Source organism: Miscanthus floridulus, chromosome 19, assembly GCF_019320115.1.
Source record: "Miscanthus floridulus cultivar M001 chromosome 19, ASM1932011v1, whole genome shotgun sequence".
In the NCBI taxonomy this organism is placed as follows: domain Eukaryota; kingdom Viridiplantae; phylum Streptophyta; class Magnoliopsida; order Poales; family Poaceae; genus Miscanthus; species Miscanthus floridulus.
This window is the reverse complement of record NC_089598.1, coordinates 79393665-79414460: the sequence shown is the minus strand read 5'-3', so window position 1 is coordinate 79414460 and position 20796 is coordinate 79393665. Positions and strand designations below refer to the sequence as shown.

Sequence of the window (20796 nt, the reverse complement as noted above, 5' to 3'; positions counted from 1 at the left end):
TCTTGCACTAATTTACTCGTTAATTTTAACTGCACCAAGTCAAATATTTTATCTATCCGAATTTTTAGATCCCGTTTGAATCTTATTCTCAATGAGAATCTCGATTCTAAATAGTAAATGTAAAATTTGGATTTCTAGATAGAAAATATAGAATCTAAATTTTTTAGATTAAAAATGAGAAGTATATGGATCTCATTCTTACCGTGATTTTATGGCTTTTGGATAGATAGTTTGTTTCTACAATGTTTGGATCCCATTCTCATCTTTTTCACCCCCTATTCTTATTTTTCTCAGGAGATTAAACAGGATCTTACTTAGCCGTCACGTAGGTAAAGATTAGTTAAGTTGAAAGGGTAGCCGTCACGTAGGTAAAGATTAGTAGTTAATAATTTGAAGGGGTACAATTTTGTGTTGTTTTTCGGTTAAGCCCGCTCCTTAGCACGGAAACAAATGTAGAAAAGGTATATACCCATTTTTTAAAAGGGTTAATTCGAACGCTGTCATCGTAATTCTTCGAGTTTGGAAATATACCATTGCTATTCGTGATATTGTAAATATGTCATTACAATTCCTGTGAAACGTGATTCATGCCATCAAGTATCCTTTCAGGCGTTCGTATACGGCAACATTTTTCGTATGGCCCGTGTTGCCCCTGCCTCATCCGACTTGCACATTCTAGACCGAGTCAAGCCGCCCCGGAACGCGCACCTGTCCAGTCACCGCAGCACCGCCGCGCGTTGCATTGCCTGCGGCATCCGCTCCTTGGTCAGCACCGTACCTAGCAGCAAGAAGCTACACAGAGGGGCTGTTCAAGTGGCACGTGAAGAAGATATTTGATGTTGCACCAAATGTCTATTGTACCACAGTCTATTGTAATGCTGCTCTAGGAATTCTATGGCATTTGGTGCAACATCAAATATCTTCTTCACATGCCACTTGAACAGCCCCTCTGTGTAGCTTCTTGCTGCTAGGTACGGACGTACGGTGCCGACCAAGGAGCGGACGTCGCAGGCAATGCGACACGCGGCGGTGCTACGGCGACTAGACAGGTGCACGCTCAGGGGCGGCTTGACTCGGTCTAGAACGTGTAAGTCGGATGAGGCAGGGGCAATACGGACCATACGAAAAATGTTGCCGTATACGAACGCCTGAAAGGGTACTTAATGGCATGAATCACGTTTTACATGAATTGTAATGGCATATTTACAATATCGCGAATAGCAATGGCATATTTCCAAACTCGGAATTACGACGACAGCGTTCGAATTAACCCTTTTTAAAAAGGTATATGCCCATTTAAATTACAAAATAGTACAAGGAGCGTGATAAAAAAAGGGTGTCCATCCAGGCCCCACGCGGCCACGCATCCGGCTCATCTTGTGATCAATCCAGTGCGTCCAATGCTTGCCATCCGAACCCCCCGCCGACGCAACCCTAGATTGCGCCTTCCTCTCTGTCCCCGCCTCCGCTGCGCCGCCATCATATAAGTCCGCCGCCTTCTCCCTCCGTAAACCCCTCTCTCTTCCTCCCGCGGCCTACTCCTGCGATCTGTCCAGCAGATCTAAGGTTCCGATCGGCCGTGAACCAGCGGCAACCGTCGGCATGGCGCTTGTGAGTTCCTTCTCCTTTCTCTCTCTCTCGCTTTCTCTCTTTTTATCGCTCTTTCAGAAGTGCTGTGTAGCTCATCGCTTGTCAGACTGTCTGTGAGGAAGTTTTGGTATGCTCGGCAGTTTGGTTTATAGGGTTTTGTGATTCCTTCCGTGTAGTTTAACTTGATCTGATTGGTGATGCGCGCTGCTAAGCTGTGGTTTCTGTTTGATGCGATTTTCGCGAGTTATGGCCTCATAGGTATGGGAACTGTAGTCTGTAGATGTGATCGGAGCGCGTTAAGTTGTTTAGATCAGCAGCTTTGCTTTGGGCAGGCCTTTATGTTGGGTAACTTTGGACTGCTGGTTCGTTCCAATATCAACACCACCCAAACTTTGGCCTTTGGAAATAGATCGCCTGTTGTTATCCCTTGTTCACACCCGTCGGTTCATACTGAGTTTGATTGAACTTAGTAGTCTGATCACAGTGCATGTGATGTCACTAGAATGGCACTGGAAAAGACCTTGAACCTTTGATACCCTGGTGACCATGTAGTTTTTACAAGGGAATTGCTCTATGGCCAATGGCATTTACCTCGTGTATTTGAGCCATTGGATTCATTTAGGTGCTATCATCTCAAGCGCTTTTAAGTTTTTAACCTTCTGATACTAAGTTGTACTTGATTTGTAAGTTGAAGAAAATGTTTGTACATGGAGCAATGCTCTTTTGGTGTCTGAAAGGAAGATGAGGAATTGAAGTTGGGAGGTCGAGCATGACTATGTTATAGTTTGTTTTTATAAGCTAGCAATTTAGGCAATTCAATTGTAGTAATGTTTTGGCTACACAATGGTACTGTTTGTGTTATTAAAGCATCTTTATTGGAATCTGTGTGAAAATGTTCATTTGTGCCTTGTTGGGAAACAGACATGTCATCAGCTACTTCATATTGTGCTTTGTGAATGCTCAGTCTGGGATGTTGCTGCATTTGCTTGTGTATTTTTCCCCCTAAATAGTGAAATACATGTGTTCCGCAGATTATGTTTATGTTCTGGTTCTATCACTTAGGCAATGGTGTAGATGTCATTGCCTGCTTCATGTGTACTATTAAATTACCATGCACAAACAGAAAGGTGTTTCAATTTGTAATACAATATGTCTAATTTTTTTATTGCATAGGTATTGCATACTGGGGCTGGAAACAAGAATGCCTTCAAGGCACTTATTGCTGCAGAATACAGTGGGGTCAAGGTTGAGGTGACCAAGAATTTTGAGATGGGTGTCTCCAACAAGACCCCTGAGTTTCTTAAGATGAACCCCCTTGGGAAGGTACACCATGCACCAATCATTATCTTTGAATTGCTATGTATAGTGGTTCATGAACTAAAGATTACTCTTCAGGTTCCTGTTCTGGAGACTCCTGATGGCCCTGTTTTTGAGAGTAATGCTATTGCACGCTATGGTATATATAGAATCCCACACTTTTTCAATTTAATTTTTTTTAACTTTTTGCCGCTGATGACCATGTCTCTGTTTTCCTTTCAGTTGCTCGTTTGAAGGACGACAACCCTCTTCTTGGGTCTTCCCGTATTGAACAAGTGAGTGATTTATCGAGTGTTAACATAGTTAACTGAGTTTTACTGCTTGTGGACCTCACCAATGGTTCTTGCAGGCCCACGTTGAGCAATGGGTGGACTTTGCTGCAACAGAAGTTGACCCTGGTGTTGCATGGTACTTGTATCCAAGGCTTGGGTACATCCCTTATGCTCACACAGTAAGTTGTGGGCAGGGAAACTTGGTTCTTGTATTATTGAACATTTACTAGCTATAGTATTAACCCTTTTTTGTGTGTGCAGACTGAGGAAACAGCTATTGCTTCATTGAAGAGATCGCTTGGTGCTCTGAACACACACCTTGCCTCAAACACATACCTTGTTGGGCATTCTGTTACTCTAGCTGACATTGTATTGACATGCAACCTGTACCATGGAATTGCACGGATCTTGACCAAGAGCTTCACTTCTGATTTTCCTCATGTCGAGAGGTATTTCTGGACCATGGTTAACCAGCCTAACTTCAAGAAGGTCATTGGTGAGGTCAAGCAGGCAGAGTCTGTACCTCCTGTTCAGAAAAAGGCCGCTCCTCCTAAGGAACCGAAGGCAAAGGATGCCAAGAAAGAAGCCCCAAAGGAGGCCCCCAAGCCAAAGGTGGTTGAGGCACCAGCAGAAGAGGAAGCACCAAAGCCAAAGCCAAAGAATCCTCTTGACTTGCTGCCACCAAGCAAGATGGTCCTTGATGACTGGAAGAGGCTATACTCAAACACAAAGACCAACTTCCGGGAGGTTGCCATCAAAGGTATCATCTCCATGTTTTCAATAATATGGTCAATATGTTTGCTTCTTTCCTAACAATTTTTAACTGCGAGTGGTTGGTATTAGAATTCTGTACTTTGCAATCTATCAATCTTACAGGAAAACAAATTTGGAGTCACCTTCCTGACTAGAATTTGATTTTGGCCTCATAAGAATAATATTTTTAGACACCTGAAGGATTATGCACCCTATAGCTGAGTCAATCACAGATGGCCACAAAGAGTTTATGTTGACGTGAACTAACAAAGTGCTAATAGTAGTTATGTCTGCTTTAATAAGCAGTTACTTCGTCATCCATTTGCCACAGCTATTTACTACTCCCTCCATTTTGCTAGGACAAGCATTTGATCAACAGTTTATTAATACATAGTTTGTGACAAAATCATGCGATTAGATTCATATTAAAAAATATATGTAGTTATGGTTATAATTTTGTATAACAAAAATGAAGTATTACTGTGTTATTTTCCTGTCAAAAGCCTCGTGCTATTGAAACAAAATACTGGAAAGAAAAACAGAGGGAGTACTGAAAGTATATTAATTACATGAATGGCTTGGATTTCCTTTTCCATGTTTGTGCAGTCTTGACTAATAATCCGTCTGTGTTTCAGGTTTCTGGGACATGTACGACCCAGAGGGCTACTCTCTGTGGTTCTGTGACTACAAGTACAATGATGAGAACACCGTCTCCTTTGTGACCCTGAACAAGGTTGGTGGATTCCTGCAGCGGATGGACCTGGCCCGCAAGTACGCCTTTGGTAAGATGCTCGTGATAGGCTCTGAGCCACCCTTCAAGTTGAAGGGCCTTTGGCTCTTCCGTGGTCAGGAGGTTCCCAAGTTTGTAATGGATGAGGTCTATGACATGGAGCTCTACGAGTGGACCAAGGTGGACATCTCTGATGAGGCCCAGAAGGAGCGTGTCAATGCCATGATTGAGGACCAGGAGCCCTTTGAGGGCGAGGCCTTGCTTGACGCGAAATGCTTCAAGTGAGTGTGCTTGCCTGGAGCCAGAACTGTTTAGGCCTTGAATTGGATATTTATGGAAGAGTTTGCCCTTTTACTTGTCTATGTTGATCTGGTATACCTTGCTATGAACTGGTTGAAGTTTGTGCTGTGTGCTGAATGTTCCTCCGTAACAATCTGGTCATGTTTTTTTTTTGCTTATGTCTGAGATGTTGTGATTATGTTTTTTTTTTAAAAAAAAGACATGCAAGAACTTACAAGACGGCAGAGCCATTTAGGAAAGCCTTCTAGGACTGTATCATGCCTTCAGAAGAGTTTTGATCTAGGAAAGCCTTCTAGGACTTATATTCTTTTGGATGCGTATATATTCATCTCAATTCACATGTTGAGGTGAATTGGAGAGGAATTAAAGTAAATTCTATTTGAATCCACTTCAACATATGTGAATTGAAATGGATACATGCTTCTAAACAAGGCTTAGCAGAGTTTTGATCCTGAGTGGTAGTTGGTGCTATTTGTGCAAAGGTTTTAGCAGATGCAAATGGTATCATTCTCGTTTTAACCTCCCAGGAAGGTGAGTTCACAACATAGTTTGCGACAAATTGGGACATCTCCAGTGACGGACCTGGTGGAAGTGCGATGAGCGACGGCATAAAGCATCTGCAAACAACACAAATTTTGCCGGTGACACATTGAAGCAGCGCCAGTTTTACTCAATACTAATAACATCAGATGGCGAAATTGTCTTTACCGCAACATAGATATAGTGTACAGTGGTGGGGAACAACATTACATATTCAACAGGAAGGGGCAAACCAAAAGAACAAAAGGTGAATTCCCAAGTGGTCGCCCTGTGTATGGTTCTTGTATGGGTTCTAACTTCTAATGAGCTATCAAACAGTTTCACACCAATCTCACATCCCTGCAAGTAGCTTAACATATTCTTGTTCGTAATGAATGATACTTGTCCATTTTATGTTGATCCGAATTCTTTAACTCTTGCGATGACAGCCTCATGGTCAGCAATTTTTGTATTGTAAGTTGAGGAACACATAACAGCTTTGAGTATGATCAACTGTAAAGAAAAGATAAACTTGTTAACAAACACTTAATACCAAAGGGCAAAATCTAATAGTCAGGTTAGTTTGGTAAAGATAACGAGGATGAGAGTGAGGGAGGATACCATGTGTCAGTTTTTAACCAAAAGTTCAGAAGTCATATTTTGTCCGGCCACTTCTCAAGATTAGGCATAGCATATCAGACAGCTTAGAGGTTGAGTTGTAGAAATTCCATGCCTCAAGCATCAAACGCTTTCTTGAACCTTTGAAATGGACAACCTGAAAACGGTACAAGAATTATTCTGGATGTCACAGTAAATAGAAAGCATATACAACAATGTTACACAACATGCACATTTATTGGATTAGTATAATCCTGTAAGAGCCATGTCCAAAGGAGACCTCCAGAGGCACCAGTGCATTGTGGAGTCCTAAGCCAAGCTAATAATATGAGGAGAGGTAGAAGAAGACCGAAATTGACATGGGGGAGGCAATAAAAAGAAATTTAAAAGCTTGGGATATACCTAGAGATCTATGTTTGAATAGGAGTACTTGGAAAGTAGCTATTAAATTGCCTGAACCGTGACTTGGGGCTCTTGGTGGGTTTTAACTCTAGCCTACCCCAACTTGCTTGGGACTGAAAGTCTATGTTGTTGTTGTTGTAGTAGTAGTATAATCCTGTAAGAATGACCCATATTTGCATGCTGACGAAATGGTCATCAATCGGAGCATATAGCTTATAACAAAAGAAAACATCATGAATCCACAATGCACAGTATTATCACAGTACCAAGAAATTTATTTATTTGAATTATAAATTCCATATATGCGAGAAAAAGAAACGGTGAAGCAATCTTCATAGTTTTCACATCTATATTAGCATCATGTATTCATGTGTAAGGAGCCTGCAGAATACTATTTTCTATTAATGTTAGGCCAAAATTTATTTCCATGAAGAAAAAGAGGAAAACTTTGACCAATTAAGTTCCTTACAAGTAAGAAAAGTGTTATACCTTAACATCCAAGGGTATACCATGAAACTGTCCAGCACCCTCAGGTGGGGTCCAATTATAAACAGCACAAGGCAAGAAGAGAACAGATGCTCCATTAACTTCACCAGTAAATGTTTCATGCTTAGAAAATTTTCCAAAAGCTGATGGTAGATGAGACTTGACAACCCACGCCAGTGCTAACTGGTCACCAAGCATACGGGAAGCCTTGATATATCTTAAGCTGTAAGCTTCAAGGACTTGTTTCAAGAATTCCACAGCTCTGAAAAAAGAGAGTTTAATTTGAAGTTTGCCGGCTTTCTACAATACGATCTATTCAATAGCTGTCAACTTACTTAGTGATGCCATCCCTGGTTCCTCTTACCGCAACAAACCCAGAGTTCAAAGGTTGCCCTTTGTTATTACGAAAAGTAAGAGCCAGATGACAATGGGGATATTTTTTGAATATATGTCCAAGATCATCAACCATAGCTATATCGGAATCAGTTAAAACAAAATGATTCAACCCCTCCACCCTATCAAATTCCACAAGTTTTTGCTCCAGAAATGCCTGAATATGAGGATAAGATACATAAATATAATTCTTTCAGTTGAAAATAATGCATAAAGATGATGATAGCAGTAATACATGGATCACATTAGAAGTAATTTTGAGAAAGCATATGCAGAAAATTTAACGATCTAAATGAAGCCGATAGACTTACAATGTATGTCTTTATTCTTTGAAGCATCAAATTTCCTCGAGAATAGTTTCCTTCAATAGGCAATAGTGTAGCACTCCCTTGATTTACTGAAATTTTTGAACCAGGATCAGTCAATATGATCACGTTGCTTCTTGGCATTGATACCTGCAGGGTTCTACAGATAGGATCAGGTGTTAAACAACTCACATCACAATCGTTGTTGGGAATAATGTAGCACACTCTGTATTTTCAGCTTCAAATAAGATGAAAAAGGGATATTTGCTATGGGCATAGGTAACAAGATCATGAACTCATACGCCATTTCTAGAAAGGGTTATGATAGTGATGTTAGTATTCACATTCATTACATTACTTCATGTTTTCCTACCACACAAAAAGGATAACAATCTCAACAATTGGGAGAAAGTGCCAATTCTTTGGTAACTCTTAAACAGGACTGTTTGATAGCAATCACTCACAACATGCAATAATGCAAGACTTGGAACATCTTAGTTGAAATGCTGGATATGGTATCATAAACATAGGGATGGAACTAGAAATTCAACTGTAATTCAAATATATGGGGTGTCCTGCAATCTATCATTCACAAGAGAGAGAAAATTATTTGAGCCATCAAAATGTTAGTGTTAAACTTGCCACCAGTAAACAAAATTCACACAAACTTAGAGAAAAGGAAGAGGTACCTTTATGAAACTGATGAAAGTGTTCAGAATGGCCATGGATCTCTCTATTTTGCTATAAGAATGGTTTCCAACAGTTACATAATCAGATGGAACATTGCCATCTCCAGCTGAGACAGAATTGTAGGTTGTGAATACAGTAACAAAAGAAATGGGTTCTCCAGAATAGTTCTCTTCACTTGATAGGCCAATCTTGTTCAGAGCTATAAGTCCTGAGCAGGTGACAGAAACATCATCAGTCATATGAACTCAATCACCAGGTTATGTTGTGCCAACAGCAAGGAGGTACTGATTTGAGAAAGACAGAATGCAATCTACCATTATTAAGTTAAGATTACAGAACATCATCGACAACTATAAGCAAATTAACAACTGTTTAAGATCTATGTGGAACATCATTACATCAAGATTCTAGATTTATCTGAAACATGCTGTTCAAAGCAATGCATTAGAGAAATTATTTTACTGCTCCTGATGAACTGATTTTGCAAAAAGCAACATTGTTATCCTGATTTTGCCTCATGCTTGTCACAGAAAAACAAAGGCTTACAGTTTGTTAGGCTGTAAATCCAGCTCAGCAAAATCTAATATTACAGTGGCAGAGCAAAAATGCAGAATGAGCATATAATCGTATCCCCATCATTTTTTTCCTCAAAAAGATAAATATTACCGTGTGATGGCATAGTAAAACGATTCCAGTGCATGATGAATAAACGAGCTTACTTTTGACACTTTATTAGTTGGACATGGACTATTGAATGTGAAATTTGTACCCTCAACACAAAACATTCCATTGCCACAATGACATTGATAACAGTTGCTCAATTTTCAAAGCAATTCTCCGTGTCTAGACAGCCCTAGATGTCTCGAACCAAGATCTAAGCAGCCTCCATAACGACCACTAAATTCAGCATGAATGGAGCTTGCCGAAGCGATAGGATTAACCTTGGCACTGTAGGCGGTCGGGGCGGCCCTGTCCGGCGGCAGGACCGAGCACGAGACGGTCAGGCCGCTTCGGCGCAGTTGGGGGAGGCAAGCACACGCCCTTCTCCGGCGCCCAGGGGTGCAGCCTGGACACTGGCGCGGATTGAATCGTCAGGGGGGCGTCCTCATTGTGAGGGGAATTGGACGACAGAAAGGAGAGGTCCGTACCGGAGTAGATGAGCGGGACGAGGAGGAAGAGGAGCAGCGGGCCTCGACGTACGGCGCGGATCCGAGGCCTCGGGGCCGCCATATAGGGGCGAAGAGGCGGCAGCGGAGCCCCGGTCCCGTCGGGGGATGAAATCGCGTCGGCTTCGCCGACGGCGGTGGGCGGTGGGCGGTGGGCAAATGATAAGCGTATGCAGATATACGTCAACACGTCGTCAGGTTCCGCAGAATATAAGTCAATCAAGATTCAAACCGTCCAACGTTTTTAATTACTCCCTCTGTCAAACAAAAAAAAAAGTAATTCTGGGTTCCAAATCTTGTCTAAAAAAGAATGTAAATATAGACTTGAAATCAACTTTTCCAATAAGACTCATCTATTAAAAATACCAATACATGTCTAAAAATTATCATATTCTATTCATCGATGAGAAGAACGTTTCGGAATGTAACCATTGTTTTTTTTAATGTAACTATTGTTTTTTAGTTTATAGAATGATAGAGTAGGGGTAAATATGTAATTTGACACCTACACTAATCTTATTTTGAAAAGTGAGATTTACATTTTTTCTAGGACGGAGAGAGTATTTTGTTTCGTTGCAAAGTATAATTAGGCTGAATGAAATGTCACTTTTTTCACTATAGTTTTGCATTCCTCTAGAGTCTTTTGTTCTAAAACCTTAGAAACCATTTTAATTTTATCAATTGTTACTACCATTAATCACAGCTAAATGCATTTTGGATGGTATTTTTGACTTGTAGTTTGTTACATTTGGTGTTGTATATCGGTTTTCTTGTTCAGAAATGCGCGAAGCCCAGATCGCTCCTAGTGTGGCCACTGATCCAGAAAGTCTTCATCGGCTAGAGGTCTTCAGTAGGGATGCAAAGCGGGTTGTTTGCGAACATGTAAATAGGCTAATTTTTTGTAGATTTGCGGGTAACCCACAAAAATTTAGCCTATTTGCGGGTAACCCACCTTGCATCCCTAGTCTCTAGGATTAGTAAGGAGGAAAATTAAGGGCGCGTTTGCGACCCTGGCCCGGACGGTGGCTCGCGCTCCCCAGCTGCAGCGGCCCGTGTTTGCCGTCTGTGGCCCGCTCCCTGGCCTGGCTCGCACGCTGCTCAAAGCAGCCTGCAGCCTGGCTCCCAGGAAACGACCAGGGGGTTCGTTTCTTGGCGGCCCGGCTCGGCGGAGCGAGATGGAGCACACGGTGCGCGAGCTCGTCACCTCCCGGCCTCACCTCCTCTCTTCTCCGTTCGCTTCTCCTTCACCGTCGCTTGGCTTCCTCCTTTCGCCTGCCGGTGACGTGCCCACCGCCCCACCACACACCTCCTCTTCTGTGCCGCCGTCCTCACGGCCTCCTCGGAGTACCTCGATGCGGACTCCTCGGCGGCGCCGCGGCGGCAGCAGCAGCTGGAGGAGGTGGTGGGATGCCATGCGATGGGGCCAAGGACGTGAACCAATTCGAGCGGCTCCACGACGCGGTGCTGCTCGTCGTCCTCAACCGCGAGGCCGGTAAGGAGGACCTGAGCGCGCGGCCGGCAAGGAGGACCTGGGTGTCGGAGCTCGTGGCCGCCGCTCTGCCTCGTCCAAGCAGACCCGCAGTGTGTTCGATGAAATGACTACAAGGATAGAGAAGGGAAGGATTGTGTGGTAATGCTACCACTTCTTGGATGCAAGGTGAGCATAACACGTGGTACAGGGAAACAAACACAATCCCTGTTTGGCCTGGCTCATTTGATTCAATGGAGCAAACAAGAGTGCTTGCACCATGTCAGCCGGGCCTAGGCTGGCCACGACCAGGCCAGCCGGCCATGCCGGGCAGAGACAGGTGAGCAAACACGCCCTAAGTTGCACACGAGCTTGCAAATTTAGCTTTTAGTTTAAGAGAGAATTGTGTTTACTTTTCTTTGTTCATGAGTGTGTTAACTCGTTAATAAAGCTATCTTTTCTCGTAAAAAAAAAACCACGGACCTTGTAACAATCATTAGCCAGTGGTGACCTAGAAACGGAGCACGAGGGGGCTAATAAAGAAAGTCTATAGACTTTGCTAACTTAGGTCTGATTTAGTTCTAAAAAATTTTCACTCTAAACTATCACATCGAATCTTGCGGTATATGCATGGAGTATTAAATATAGACGAAAAAAAGCTAATTGCACAGTTTGATTGGAAATCGCGAGACGAATGTTTTAAGACTAATCAGTCCATGATTAGCCATAAGTGATACAGTAACTAGCATGCACTAATGACGGATTAATTAGGCTTAATAAATTCGTCTGGCAGTTTCCAGGCGAGCTATGTAATTAATTTTTTTTATTAATATCCGAAAACCCCTTCCGACATCCCCAAAACATCCAATGTGATATCTAAAAATTTTCATTTCACGAACTAAACGCAGCCTTAGTCTTCACAAAAAGGCCAAGAGGCATGGACTTTTCTGACGGAGCCAACAGTCAATTTGCTTTTGATGAAGAATTTAATTCAAACTGTGCATTAGGTAAGTCTGTTTTGTTAACAACATAAATTCTGCATTTGGTTTAACATTAACTCCAAGTTAATGGACTTGGAATTAATTCAAACATTGCATTAGTTAATCGGCCTGTTTGCTAGTTGGTTTCTGGACTGATAAGTTCGGCTGGTGCTGGTTTGTTGTGAGAGAAAAATACTCTTGGCTGACTGATAAGTCCTGGCTAAAACCAACAAGCAAACAGGCTGAATATTGCATTACGAGTAATTTGCATTAGGTAATCCTGTTTTATAGTAGCAATTTGCAACATTGCAGTTAAAACCTTTCTTCATTGCATGAAAAGGAACAAGTTTAAAAACTTTTTTTGCATTTGATACTTAACAACAACGGCAGTAGTAAAAAAACTAAGTTAAAACTGAAATACAAACCTGAGCAGCGACTAATTCACAGCAAAGGAAGTAAAGGTCGTGATCTGCAAGTCTTGTCCATATTTTTTTATAAATTAGTCCCCACTCAAATTAGTTCATGCATAGAAGAAGTTATTCATTGGTCTTGGCCATAACCGAGTGTACTAGGTGAGGCTTGATCATCACGTTCAATTACACATTTGACATTCCTCTAACCTAAACTAAATCAGAGCGTCCACGGATACACTTAAATCATACTTAGCTATTAATGATAGAGTCAACATTAACTCCAAGTTATTAACTATAATTATCATTGTTAGCCCTTCCACACCCTCTTGTATGGTTCTCCCTCCGATCCAAATTATAAGATGTTTTGATTTTTACGTGACTTCTGCTATTCACTTAGATAACTAAGTTTATATACATAGTAAAAACAATGTATACAGAAAAATCAAATAGTCCTATAATTTGCACATAAAAGCTTTGAGCTTAGCTCGACTAACCCAAAATGGTCCATCTAATCAAGGCGGATTATAACTAGTTTGAATTAAGCCTAACAATCCACAATAAACATATACTCCATCCGTTCCTAAATATCGGTCACTTTTAGTTTTCGTACTGTAAGTTTAACTAGATTTGTAGAAAAAACATGTAACATTTGTATCTCCAAATAAATTTATTATAAAAATAGATTCAACGATCTATCTAATGATATTAATTTGGTACCATAAATATTAATATTTTTAAATTTATATTTAGTCAAAGTTGTTTCTTGGAAAGCGTAAACGACAGTTATTTAGGGATGGAGGGAGTACCACATAGGTCCAATTCAAATCAGGTCAAGTGTCAGTATGTCACAGATACTTATAATAAAACGCCATGTTCATTTGAACTACTTATCAACCATGGAACAATGTTTTTCTCTCACAACAAATCAACATCAGCCGGCTTATCAGCCGCAGAAACCATCAACCAAACATCTAAAATAGCAAACTATTTAGTAATTCCATCTTCAGCGGAAATATAAAAACCCATATGGAAATATATTAGAAGCCCCTCCCCCCTCCAAAAAAAAAACCAACGCACATCCATAGTGTATCTATAGATGCATTTTATCTTAAAAGTTGACATACAAACACAATGTAGAAAAATTTATAAAAGCAACAAATCTTAGTTTATCTGACAGTGAAAGTAAAGTTTCTTTGCCAGTGAAAAAAAAGTCTGCTTTAAAAGCGATGTTTTTTTTATGTATCTGTTGGCAAAGCGATTTTGTGTCCAGTAGCCAATTTTACCATTATATATATTTTGGATTACACTGTACAACATATACACTATCAACGTATGCACACTTAGCCCTATAAAAGCACGCGCACAAATCTACCCCTATGAGCATCTTTGAAGACCCCCGGCAAATCCTCGAGATTGACGAAGTTGTCATAGGCACCTCGCTGTCGGCGGGAACGTCGTGTACCACTAAAAGCACACAACGCCGTTAAATCCTGGAAATTTCGCTCCCACGGAGAGTCAGATCCAGGACATGAGGTGCTACTGAGACTCTTATAATCACTATGCTACATGCCTTTCGCAAATTACTTACAAGTTAAAAGTTAATATTATGTGTTTGTATTGACTCGGTGATATTTTATCCTAGCTTTGCCCCTGCATATATGCACTACAAAGACAAAATTCCTAAGAATCTTCTTCCCGATGAAATGAGCTAACAAGACAAAGAAAAAGAATGGACCTTAGGGTACATATATGCACTACAAAGACAAATCCCTCTAAACAAAAGACAAATCTTAGGTCCAACGCTTGCTCGTTCAAAAAAAAAGGTACATAAATTTAGAATCAAGATGGGTTTGATTGCAAAATAATGCAATCGTGCAAATGATGGGCACATTGCAAGCCCCGCGTCAGCACCGAATCCTCACGGTCCCGGTCCCGGCACCGCAACCGCTGTTCCTCCCCGCGTCACGCGCGCGCGCCACAGCCGACCAGCCACGGCAGGATTCCTCGGCCACCGCGACCATTCGGCATCTCCCCAATCCCGGCACGGGACCCCTCCCTCTCTCTCCCGCCTGCGGCGGATGGCCTCCTCCTCCTCCTCACCGTTGCCCGCCCTGGCCGGGGAGGCGCTACGCCAGAAACGCATCCTCTCCAGCAAGCTCTACCTCGAGGTCCCCTCCTCCAAGGTCGGTCGCGGACATCGTCCCATCTCCAGCTTCCAAGATACGCGCGAGGTGCCCGTGTTTCAATCTCAATGTTTTCTTGCAGGCGCCGGTGGTGTACTCGCCGGCATACGACATCTCCTTCCTCGGGCTTGAGAAGCTGTGAGCTGCCTTCCCGCCTGCCCACCACCTATGCAGAAACACGCATCGGCGTTCAAATGTGTTTGACACTGCGTGCGTGCAACCCCTTGTGCAGGCACCCGTTTGATTCCGCCAAATGGGGCCGCATCTGTAGGTACCCTCACCAGGGAAGGGTACCTGGACAAGAAACGGATGGTGGAGCCATTGGAAGCCTGCAAGGAGGATTTGCTAGTGGTAAATTAATTAATAATTAGGAAGCTGTTTTTCGCCTGGTTCAGACTTCATAGTGTATTCGTCCTGATGAATCCCTTGCATGGCTTGCTTAACCAGGTGCACACAGAGGCGTATCTGAACAGTCTCAAAAGCAGCTTCAGAGTTTTCCTCCATTGTAGAGGTAGTGACTTTTCAGAAGAAGTGAGGTTAGCCTGATTGGTGGTGAATTATGTATTGTGGTTGACAGATGTTTGATATCTTATTAGGTCCCTCCTGTGTCGCTTGTCCCTAATTGGATTGTGCACAAAAAGCTATTATACCCCTTCCGGAAGCAGGTAATGTATTGTGAATATGTGCTTGCTTTTGGATTATTTGTAAACCCGTATGCATAATTTGATTATCAGGGAGGGATGATAAACTTTCTTTTCACAGGTGGGTGGGTCCATTTTATCAGCCAAACTTGCGATTGAGAGAGGATGGGCCATTAATGTTGGTGGAGGATTTCACCATTGTTCGGCAGATGAAGGGGGTGGATTTTGTGCATACGCTGACATCTCTCTGTGCATCCAGTTTGCTTTTGTCCGTCTAAATATCTCAAGGTAAAAACCCTTTATAGGTAGAATTTTATCTATAACAACTAAGTTTTACTTAGTTATATGCTTGACTGTGTTAGTCTCTTATTTATATGCTTGGTTGACTGCACGTTCTGCATATGCTCCTTCCAGTGACCAAACAGTGACATTTTGGGTTACTTGCAGTCAAGTTATTGAATTTTGATAATCAATTAATTCATGTTATTGATATGAACAGCTAGAAATGGTATGAGTAGTTTGTCTCAGAAGTACAGCCATACAGTTGTGGTATGGTTTGCCAATGTATTATAATAGAAATTGCTAGTCAAAGTTCTGTTTTGGGAACCATGTCATTGTCTAAAAATGTCACTCTTTTGTTACTGGAGCGAGTGTAAGGAAGCATGGTGTTGTGGAGGGATGCATTCATTGTTCGCATGCATCATTGTTGTAGGAAGAAGGTGATTTGTCATACTATGAAGATCATCAGAAAATTTTTTGAGCATAATCATCAGCAAGTTTTGTTTGTCTAAAAAGTTTGGTTTGGTGGGCAAGATAGATGGATTTGTTAGTAAAGACTTCTAGCTTGTTAGGCAAGTTGATTTGGGCTTTGGTGCTATATAAACTGAAGATATGTAGTGAAACGGCAAGCAAGGAGTCGGATTAGGGACGAGCGATAGCAGGGGATAAACCAACTCGCCCCCAACTTGAGGCTCTGAGTTATTTAGGTCTATTCCGTGCTTTTCTTTGCAATTACATCTCTTCTGTTTATATAGCACCAATCCCCAATCAATTTGCCTAACAAGCTAGGACTCTTACTTTACTAACAAACCCATGTATCTTGCCTAACAAACCAAACTTATCTGGACTCAAACCAAATCTGCTGATGATTTGGTTTGAGACTGGTAGCTACCTGCAAAGCTACTGCTGCTCTGTGGCAATGCTGACTGCCTAGAAGCTCCGCCGCCTTATCTAGTTTCTGGAGATCCATTAGTTTCATGTAACTAAGATGTATTGCTCTCCTGCCTCGCTTATCCTTTGTAACTGTGGCACCATGCCAAAACCCCAGGGCTAATGCCCTTCCACCCACCAGGTGTTCCTGGAATCTGTGGTAATCAAATCAGGTGGGGACAAATCGTCCCCCCCCTGCCCCCCCCCCCCCCCCCCCCCCCCCCCCCCCCCCCGCACTTTCAAAAAAAAAAAAAAATCTGCTGATGATCTTCACGGTGTAACTGAATCCTGCGCCTTCTTCTTACACACTGATACGTGCGACCGATGAATGCATCCACAACGCATTTTGTGTGATGTTAATCCATCCTCCTTCCAAGAACAGTGCAAGGCTTGTAGGCATCCTCTCAGGCAGTCGGTCAATATATATTTTCATTGCTGGCAGTCCTATGCAAGGGTGTAACTTAGCTATACAAAACAAATTGACTTTCCCTTTCAAACATTTGCAGTGTATTGATCTTAGACCTGGATGCCCACCAAGGAAATGGACACGAAAAAGATTTTGCTAATGATGGTACGTATTTTAATTTTCTTTGGATTTTGGTTCTTTATATTTGTCAATTTGATGCAAGTTTATCACTCACAGGAAGGGTTTACATTTTAGACATGTACAATGCTGGAATTTATCCCTTTGTAAGAGTCTACATCTTCATCACCCTCACTCCTTAGATATCTGTAGTATATGAAGCTATTTTCTTTTGTTATTTGTTGTGCTCTTATATATTGTCATATGAAATACATATTGATGGAGAGATTACTTATGTGGAACTTTCTTATCTCACTTCTTGAACATAAGTTTTATTGTTAAACCCTAAATGTACAATCATCTTTTTGAACAAGCTTTATATACCATTTAGATGATGTAATTGTTCACAGATCGAAATTGAAAACAGCAGTTATTTTCTTGAACGACGCAGGAGAGATGCGTGTCATTTCATTAAGAAGAAAAAAAAAACAGTACAATGAGAGATCAAAAGACCTCTCCAAGAGAAAACAGTAGTTCCGTCCAGCTGATACTGCAATGAATTCTGACAGTCTCACACTATCAGTTTCGCAGTAGTCCACGTTAATATGATGTAGACACCAAAACAAAGGACAAGTTTTGTATTTATCATTCCATTTTCTTCAACACCGGATATATTCCTGATTCTTGTTTCTTTGTAAACATACATTCGTCTGTTTCAGGATTTCACTGCTAAGCAATACATTGATCAAAAAGTTGAATTAGTTGTAAGTTTCATCTTGCAACCTTTTAGTTATGCATTCTCTCCTTCTCTGCACGTACTTTATTTTTTTAGTTGAAATTCTTGTTATGTGATTGTGCAATATAGAGTGGGACAAAAACAGATGAATACTTGGAGCAACTTGACAAGGCTCTCGAGGTACATTTACATACCTGCAAAATTGGCTGGAATAAGAAATATTTACACTGGGTACTAGGTTAATGTTTTGAAATGTCATCTTTTGCATGATATGTATCCAAAATTTTGACTAGTCAGTATAATGTGACTTTTAATGTATCATTTTAACTTGTGATTTCAAGTGCATCTATCAATGATTCAGTATCCTCTTTGTATATATAAATCCAAATGAGCATGAGGTTTGAAACGGTGAAAGTCTGGTTCTACATGACTAAATCCTATTAAATTACCTTATAAGGAAATGGGTAAATGCCAATTCATTGGTGCTGTTTATTTGCTTGTTTTAAGTTTTAACAAACTTGTTATTCACAGTTCCTCTTGGAACATATTATTGCAGGTCTGCAGTAGTAGATTTCAGCCCCAATTGATTGTTTACAATGCTGGAACAGACATCCTGGATGGTGATCCATTAGGCAGATTGAAGGTACTTCTTCTGAATTCTATCTTCAGAAAACCTAAGCATCCTCCAATGCAATGCTGCTAGATGCAGAGATCATGTTCACGATGTCATTAGTTACTAAAATAAGCTGGACACTGCACTAGTTATGCCTGACCACTGTCGCAGAACCGACCAATTTCTAAGAATACAAGTACAATGGCAATCCGCAAGCGGTCGCACTATCATACTTGAACCCATATAAACCCGGTAGTCCGTCGAGTACCACGACGGGTCTCGATAAACGATTTACAACAACCAAGATCGTACAGGATTCAACATACATGCCACATATTACATAAAGTTCACAGATACTTTTCATCATCAGAGTACGAATAAAAGTTATTACAAACCGAATTTGATACAGTGCAAGCCAGATCACGGTCCACAAAAGCAAAGATAGGAATTACTAAAGAAGCCGGCCCAAGGCTTACTCCTCATCCACAGCGGGATAGAAGCAACTCTTGCAATAACCATGATACACAGTGCCATCTGCAACAATGGGAAAATAAACCCTGAGTACGAGAAGGTACTCAGCTAGACTTACCCGTCATGAACCAGAAATAAAATGACTCCAAGGATTATGCAAGGCTGTATAAGTGGACGTAACTTGACAACATTTTGCGTAAAAGGCAATTTACCCGTTGTACCATTATGATTCCTTTATCAAGTTAATTATGACTATCCATTTCTAGATTAGCAACTATCCTGTGCCAAGCATGTGGTATATCATTTAGAAGCATACAATAGTAACCATAGCAGGTATTGTAATTCCATATTCATCTGAACCATCATGTTTCATAATATAGTTACTACGATGTTAGGGACTAGCCAAGTTTCTCACTATCCGAGAGAGACGGCGATTCGAATCGATTTCAACCAGCTGGGAATTTATTCCTAACACAAACCCAGATCTATCAGCCACGATAGTCTTAGGTCACCTTTGGTACAACTCAGGTACACATTTCGTGGGTCCAGTACCGCGCCGCACAATCTGGAACACCAGATGCCTAGGATGCTCAGGCCAAGCCTGCCCTTGGGCTCAGTCTAATCGTTCCCTCGGAAGGAGCGCACAACAGAATGGTTCTCGGCCTGAGTTGAATTACTCGGCTTCGCAGTCGAAACGAGTTATCCAGCTAGCTAAGTGAGAGGCATGCGTTCAATCTTGTCAGAAGCGCCAACAATGGTACGGTCCTTAATCGACATAGACGGGGATAAGTCCACACCCAAGACCTCCATGTCTTGTTGCTTCTCTATCGACTTCCCGTCCGGTCTCGATTTACTTTTACCACATGGTTCTGTTCCACGATAGCAGATATAGCCAACCGTGCTCCAGTATCCCCCTATCTCTCGCAGGTGACAGGACATCACCTGACTTCTACCGGTCTAAGCATGGCTAAGCATATATTCGATCCTGGACCTATACCGGTTAAAGGGTTAATATCTGGACAAGGAATGTACATGCATCAAGTGGTTTCATTCAACTCTTATAACCTAATGCAACAATCATAAATACGTAAGTAAATATTTGTAAATTACTAGGAGACTTATAATGCTCCAGGGCTTGCCTCGCAGAAAGGAAGTAGGGCGGTGGTCAGGGCACTCCGGAAGCTCTTCAGGGTTCTGCTCCACGCCTTCGGGAGCTAGGGCTTGCGGATCCTCCTGCGGGTTCCCTTCCTCTGCTTCTTTGAATTCCAGCAACATGATCTCTTCCTCCGATCCTAGATGCATGAGTATGGTATAAGTATTACGAATGCATATATGTTAACAAGTGCATCACGTTGTTTGAGTAGGTGCATATCTCTTCTCAATTATTACTTAACTACTTCTACAATGCATCGATTATGCCACAAACAGTAGCTACTTGTTTCACTCATAACTGGAGTTCTGCAAATCCAAAAATAGTGATCCTGGACTTTCTGGAAAGCTTATCAAATTCTTCCACAACTTTGTTATTAACCATTTTTACAGTCTACATCAGTTTCAACATGCAACTCATCACATTCTAGAATCAGTCCGGAAACTATTTAACATGCAATGTAAAGTAAAAATACTTCTACTTCATGTAATCATTCAAAATTTGGACAACCTAGACTCTACCACTAGTTTAAGCATACCAAATACAGTTAAGATGATGTAATGGTGAAGTCCAAACTATTTATTTAAATGCCTTTATTATTTTATTTAGATATCTAGGTTAAATAATAAACATATATCAGATGTACTTCATAAATTCTCAAAAATTTACAGTGCCTCACTAATGCTATCAAAGGACTACCTATAGAAATTTCATGTCATTTTACTAAGTAGAACATTCTATATAAAAAATGATAAGGCAGCAAGGCTTGAAATAGCATAAATGGAAAATCCTATTGAAACGTGTCAAGCAACAGATTTCTTATTTTTCTTAACATCCATATGGTACTAGTATCACCTCCAATAAATTT

General features: G+C 41.3%; 2 protein-coding genes and 1 pseudogene across 2 annotated transcripts; 2 read left to right on the top strand and 1 right to left on the bottom strand.

Moving 5' to 3' along the window:
* The first annotated feature begins 1415 nt into the window (after positions 1-1415).
* On the top strand, positions 1416-5095 carry LOC136527349 (elongation factor 1-gamma 2-like). The gene is made up of 7 exons (XM_066520051.1): positions 1416-1611; positions 2764-2913; positions 2986-3046; positions 3130-3182; positions 3257-3358; positions 3441-3939; positions 4568-5095. Exons 1-7 carry the CDS (start codon positions 1603-1605, stop codon positions 4945-4947), a joined length of 1254 nt encoding a protein of 417 aa, XP_066376148.1. The 5' UTR covers positions 1416-1602; the 3' UTR covers positions 4948-5095.
* A 516-nt stretch (positions 5096-5611) lies between these two features.
* Positions 5612-9704, bottom strand: LOC136528676 (uncharacterized). Its single transcript, XM_066521641.1, has 8 exons — positions 9524-9704; positions 9317-9448; positions 8375-8583; positions 7692-7835; positions 7323-7537; positions 6991-7249; positions 6103-6256; positions 5612-5994 (listed from the first exon to the last, which is right to left on the bottom strand). Exons 1-7 carry the CDS (start codon positions 9603-9605, stop codon positions 6128-6130), a joined length of 1170 nt encoding a protein of 389 aa, XP_066377738.1. The 5' UTR covers positions 9606-9704; the 3' UTR covers positions 5612-5994; positions 6103-6127.
* Positions 9705-14328: 4624 nt separating this feature from the next.
* On the top strand, positions 14329-20022 carry LOC136529131 (histone deacetylase 2-like; annotated as a pseudogene).
* The last annotated feature ends 774 nt before the right edge of the window (positions 20023-20796 follow it).

Bases quoted from the DNA above. Each gene is read 5' to 3' on its own strand.
- LOC136528676 (XM_066521641.1), bottom strand. From the start codon at position 9,605: ATGGCGGCCCCGAGGCCTCGGATCCGCGCCGTACGTCGAGGCCCGCTG. The intron at 7,538-7,691 runs GTAAGTCTATCG...CCTCATATTCAG, and splicing joins AAAGAATAAAGACATACATT to GCATTTCTGGAGCAAAAACT. The intron at 6,257-6,990 runs GTATAACACTTT...TACCGTTTTCAG, and splicing joins GTATACCCTTGGATGTTAAG to GTTGTCCATTTCAAAGGTTC.
- LOC136527349 (XM_066520051.1), top strand. The intron at 3,047-3,129 runs GTATATATAGAA...TTTTCCTTTCAG, and splicing joins TAATGCTATTGCACGCTATG to TTGCTCGTTTGAAGGACGAC. The intron at 3,359-3,440 runs GTAAGTTGTGGG...TTGTGTGTGCAG, and splicing joins ACATCCCTTATGCTCACACA to ACTGAGGAAACAGCTATTGC.